This window comes from Pseudophryne corroboree, chromosome 10 (genome assembly GCF_028390025.1).
Source record: "Pseudophryne corroboree isolate aPseCor3 chromosome 10, aPseCor3.hap2, whole genome shotgun sequence".
NCBI lineage: Eukaryota > Metazoa > Chordata > Amphibia > Anura > Myobatrachidae > Pseudophryne > Pseudophryne corroboree.
This window is the reverse complement of record NC_086453.1, coordinates 251,067,727-251,073,726: the sequence shown is the minus strand read 5'-3', so window position 1 is coordinate 251,073,726 and position 6,000 is coordinate 251,067,727. Positions and strand designations below refer to the sequence as shown.

The following is a 6,000-nucleotide window of genomic DNA, read 5'->3' as shown; positions in this document are numbered from 1 at the left end:
GAATAGGCCCCGCCCCCTTTTCGGCGGGCTTCTTCTCCCGTTTTTCTGACAACCTGGCAGGGGTTAAATACATCCATATAGCCCCAGGGGCTATATGTGATGTATTTTTAGCCAGCATAGGTACTTTCATTGCTGCCCAGGGCGCCCCCCCAAGCGCCCTGCACCCTCAGTGACCGTTGGTGTGAAGTGTGCTGAGAGCAATGGCGCACAGCTGCAGTGCTGTGCGCTACCTCATGAAGACTGAGAAGTCTTCAGCCGCCGATTTCTGGACCTCTTCTCTCTTCAGCATCTGCAAGGGGGTCGGCGGCGCGGCTCCGGTGACCCATCCAGGCTGTACCTGTGATCGTCCCTCTGGAGCTAGTGTCCAGTAGCCTAAGAAGCCAATCCATCCTGCACGCAGGTGAGTTCACTTCTTCTCCCCTAAGTCCCTCGTTGCAGTGAGCCTGTTGCCAGCAGGTCTCACTGAAAATAAAAAACCTAACAAAACTTTTACTCTAAGCAGCTCTTTAGGAGAGCCACCTAGATTGCACCTTGCACCCTTCTCGGCCGGGCACAAAAACCTAACTGAGGCTTGGAGGAGGGTCATAGGGGGAGGAGCCAGTGCACACCACCTGATCCTAAAGCTTTTACTTTTGTGCCCTGTCTCCTGCGGAGCCGCTAATCCCCAAGGTCCTGACGGAGTCCCCAGCATCCACTTAGGACGTCAGAGAAAAAAGCAATTCATTATAATCATACTATGAGAGCATCCACCCTGGAGTCTATGGGGTTCATTCCGAGTTGATCGCTAGCTGCCATTGTTCGCAGCGCAGCGATTAGGCTAAAAATCGGAATTTCTGCACATGCGTATGCACCGCAATGCGCACGCGCGACGTACGGGTACAAAGACCTTTGTGGTTTTGCACAGGTTCTAGCGAAGCTTTAAGTCGCACGGCACAACGCAAGAAGATTGACAGGAAGGGGGCGTTTCTGGGTGGCAACTGACCGTTTTCAGGGAGTGTTTGGAAAAACACAGGAATGGCCGGGCGAATGCTGGGCAGGTGTGTGACGTCAAAAGCCAACCATCCAACGTTAGAATCAACGCACATGAAGAGTAAGTCCAGGGTTGGTCTTGTTTTGCACAAAATGTTTTTGCAGGCGCTCTGCTGCACAGGCGTTCGCACTTCTGCAAAGCGAAAATACACTCCCCGGTGGGCGATGACAATGCGTTTTCACAGCTGCTAAAAACAGCTAGCGAGCGATCAACTCTGAATGACCCCCTATGCCCATTTCCATACAGGAGAGAGGATAAAGAGTCTGACGCACACAGGAGACTTGGAGCCGTCCTTCAGGACTGGTTCTTGTGAACAAAATTGGGCACCCAAATTAGGGAAAACAAGGGAAAGGAAGAAGAGAACCTACAGGCCTGAAATTATGTACTTCACCAACTGCAGAAAAATATAAAGAGCTGCTGTACAATGGTGAATGCCATCTCCAGTTTTAGCTTGAAAACAAAACAAGTGGTCATCTACCGTTCTATCCTGTATGTGTGATAGAGAGATAGGGAAGTGGTTAAAATGAGGCAGCATACAACGGAAATTACATTAAATCAACATGGCTAACTTGATTTGTTTCTTGATGACCAAATATTAAGGGCTTATGAACTGTACGTAAAGTAGCCGCAAGTGCAGATGTCTGCAGTATGCAAATTTACAACCTTACCCTACTGCGAGTATCCATAAGTCTTCCATAAGTCTTCAAGTGGAAAGCCCTGTCACCTAATTTTCCATCTGCAGCTGCAACCGTCATCATCAGTACTGGGACTTACACTCACACCATGCTGGGTTCAGAAGTCCTACCAACGCTTGCATGTTTTAAATTGAACTAAGGCTACATGCCAATGACACTCCCAAATGACGGATGTGCTCCATGTGACAAAATGGTACCCGCCCTGAAATGCCCATTTCACTAAAAGAAATCCATAAACTCACAGATTGAACTGTTCACTCCTTTTAATCTCCTTCAGCATGCGAATACCAGACGTGGCACACGCGCAGTCTGCGACTGCTTACTGCGGTGCACGCACAGTTTGCAAATATCCGAGGGATAACTATGGGGTACACTTACTACCCGCTTACCAGACACACTTACTCCACCATATTATTGTGCTCACTAGGCATAAAACCATCCCTCTACTGGACAAACACAACACCTATCCCTCCCATTGTGCCTATTTGTTACTTACCCTTCTATGGGGGTAATTCCAAGTTGATCGCAGCAGGAATTTTTTTAGCAGTTGGGCAAAACCATGTGCACAGCCGGGGGGGGGGGGGGGGCAGAATAACATGTGCAGAGAGAGATAGATTTGGGTGTGGTGAGTTCAATCTGCAATCTAAATTGCAGTGTAAAAATAAAGCAGCCAGTATTTACCCTGCACAGAAACAAAATAACCCACCCAAATCTAACTCTCTCTGCACATGTTATATCTGCCTCCCCTGCAGTGCACATGGTTTTGCTCAACTGCTAAAAAATTTCCTGCTGCGATCAACTTGGAATTACCCCCAATGTGCACTACAGGGCAAACATACCTCAGACCCCCAATGTCTGTGGCTACTGGCCATAAACACCTCCCCCTACCATGTTCACGTACCCCTCCTCCTAGATTCTGCCCAAAGGGTAAATAACCATGCCCTACTGGGCATGGTTAACCCCTGCCCTTAATGCTCACAAGCCTACTGGTCAAGCTTACTCATTTCCATTGTGCATGTGTGTAAAAGGGACTCTTACCACCTACACCACCAATGTATGTGCCTACAGGGAATGCACAAACATACCCTGTATATGTGCCTACTGAACACAATTGCCCACCTTCCACTGTGCATGTCCATGCCGAGCACATCTACCCCCCCATTCATGTGCCTACTGAGACAACCTACAGTACAAACTTACTCCACCCTCACCTTGTGTGCTTAGACCAACCGGACACAATTACTACCCACCCCCAGTGCATGAGATTATTGGGAACAGTTACCACTAGTCTGCAATGGGCACCCTTAACAACCCTCAACTGTGCAGCTGTGTACCAGGTACACTTATCAACACCACACGTGCTACTGAGCATATGCCTATTACCCTACCAGGCACACTTACTGAACACCACCCTTTACTAGTGGGCAAAACTAGCAACCCCTCACCCCACTTACTGGGCACACTTAGCAACAAACCCTCCCCCTCCCTTCTTACAGGGCACACTAAGAAAAGCTTCCCTTACTGAGAACACTTAGCAACAACCCCAATACCTCCCCTTACTTTGCACACCTAGCACCCTCCTCCCCTTACTGGGCACACCTAGCACTTTCCCTCTGTTACTGGGCACACCTAGCACCCTCCTCCCCTTACTCGGCACACCTAGCACCTTTCCTGTTACTGGGCACACCTAGCACCCTCCTCCCCTTATTGGGCACACCTAGCAACCCCTGTCTACTGGGAACACTTAGCAAACCAACCCCTTCCTTAAAGGGCACACTCAGGAACCCATCATTACTGGGCATGCAGGGCACCCAACCCCACTCCCGATTACTGTGCACACTTGCCAATCCCACTCCCACTTACTGGCCACACTTGGCAACCCCACTCCCAAATACTGGGCACACTTGGCAACCCCACTCCCAAATACTGGGCACACTTGGCAGCCCCACTCCCCCTTACTGGGTACACTTGGCAGCCCCACTCCCCCTTACTGGGTACACTTGGCAGCCCCACTCCCCCTTACTGGGTACACTTGGCAGCCCCACTCCCGATTACTGGCCACACTTGGCAGCCACACATCACAGATGCCCCCGGGGCACCCTTCTCTCCAGTCACGCCCGGCTCCCGCTGCTTCCTTCGCCAAGCACATAACGGCCCTCCGGTGACAGGGAGCTAGCGCTAGCTGCAAACGGACACAATGACGTCGGTCAGACCCGGAGCCGGTGCAGGCAGTATGGGAGGGGGGTGGCCGCACGTGTTAGGGGGCGGGCGGGCTCTTTCGGTGGGCGTGCCCTGCGGGTCGGAGATGACAGTGGGGACCGGAGCATGTGGTGCCGCCGCCGCAGGCGCTGCGGTGATCGGTCATAACATGGCCGCGGATAGACAGCCAGAGGAGGAGGAGAAGCAGGAGAGGGAGAACGGGGTCAGCACGGAGAGCCGTTCCCAGCACAGCACGGTGAGGGCCGGGGCATAGGAAATGGGCTGTGGGGGCGGGGGGAGAGGAAGTGCGGGGGGACAGTTATGTCTTGTTATACCCTGTACACAATGTTATATACCCTGTACACAATGTTATTATCCTGCTGCTGCTATTATACTCATCTGCCGGTGCCAGCTATAGGGATCTGTGCGATGCATATACAGTGTCTGCTCAGGACAATGTAACTTCTATACAGTATTTACATATGAACGTATGTGTGCTCCGTAGCTGGGGCCCACTTTGTGCCCTGTAACTGGGTCCCGCCTCTGTACCCATAGCTCTGAACCTTCACTCTGTGCCCTGTACCCACACTCTGTGCTCTGCCCTGTACCCACACTCTGTGCTCTGCCCTGCACCCACACTCTGTGCTCTGTACCCACACTCTGTGCTCTGCCCTGCACCCTCACTTTGTGCTCTGTAACCTGCCACAGCTCTGTACCCTCACTTTGTGCTCTGTGAATGATACCTCCTTTCACATCGCACAAATAACCCGCTATATTGCCGGCTCCGCACGGGTCACTGTGCGATGTGAAAGGTGCTTGGAGAATTCCCAGGTCGCCTGACCCGGTAATTCAACCAGGTTTGTAAGGAGGGTTATTCTTGGGTTGAATACCGGGTCAGTGGCAATGTGAATGGGTTGCCGGGTCGATGCGACCCGGGACCCATTCACTACATATACCCGTTTCACATCACAAACCCGGGTCAGATCCGGGATTTGAACACTGCTCCAACCTGGCTTTGACTTGGGTAAGAGACGTTCACATCGCAATATTGACCTGGGTTATTCCCGTGTTGGTGTCTTTTTGCTCAACCCGGGTCACCCATGTTAAAACCAGTGTGATGTCATTTTAAGAGGACTTGATTGGTTCCCAGTTTTCAACAAGAAAGGGAGGGGGCTGGGGAATGCTCACAGTGCAGCAATCATGGCCGACAGAGCACATGTCCCTGACTATACCCGTTATCTGCCTACATATTTCTTCTTCACCCCTGATCCGCAGCAACTCCCTGACTTCCTCATTACTCCAGTTTGCCATGGCTAATGAGGTCCAAAGGAGTGCAGAACTGTGCAGATTGCTTTCCAACATGTGTGCTAACAGGGGGTCATTCCAACCCGATCGCTCGCTGCAGTTTATCGCAGCAAATGGGTTGGAATTGCGCAGCGCCGGTGCATGGCGGACGGCCAAAGGCTGTCCTTTCCCTGCGATCGCTAATGCCTGATTGACAGGCAGAGGCGGTCGCTGGGCGGCACGGTGGCGTTTGCCCGCCATTATGGGGATTCGGTCCGGCCAACGCAGGCGTGGCCGGACCATGCTGGGGCGGGCCGCAGCGGCTGCATGACGTCACACGCAGCTGCTGCGGGCCGGGGAGCGACGAGTAGCTCCCGGCCAGCACACTAAAGCTGCGCTGGCCGGGAGCTACTCCTAAAGTGCAAAAGTATCACCTCTGTGCAATGCTTTTGCACTTCTGCAGGGGAAGGGGGGTGGCACTGACATGCGGGGCGGGATAGCCCTGTGCTGGGTGTCCCCCCACATGTCTATGGACATGATCGTAGCCCTGCAAAGTACAGTAAACAGACCTCAACTGACTGAAAAGAACCAATCAGCGCTGTTTCTTCAGAGGTGGGTCGAATATCCCGGGACTGTATCTTTAGTGCACAATAATCCGGGTCCGACACTTGTTCAACCCTTCTTTTAACCCGGGTTGAAATACTGGGTTGGACATCCCAGGATATTCAGTTTGGCGCTTTCACACCGCACCTCGGCCTGGGTCGACTCTGCAACAACCCTTTAAGTAGCCGG

General features: G+C 52.3%; 1 protein-coding gene across 3 annotated transcripts in view; it reads left to right on the top strand.

The window, feature by feature from the left end:
* Positions 1-3,983: 3,983 nt before the first annotated feature.
* The window catches only part of USP28 (ubiquitin specific peptidase 28), a 230,216-nt gene continuing 228,199 nt past the window's right edge, over positions 3,984-6,000 (top strand). For 2 of the 3 annotated variants that reach the window (XM_063943189.1, XM_063943188.1), the window contains exon 1: positions 3,984-4,180. In XM_063943189.1, the coding sequence (XP_063799259.1) occupies positions 4,031-4,180 (150 nt within the window). In that variant the 5' untranslated portion in view covers positions 3,984-4,030. The remainder of the gene's footprint in view (positions 4,181-6,000) is intronic. The other variant, XM_063943190.1, reaches the window with a different exon arrangement.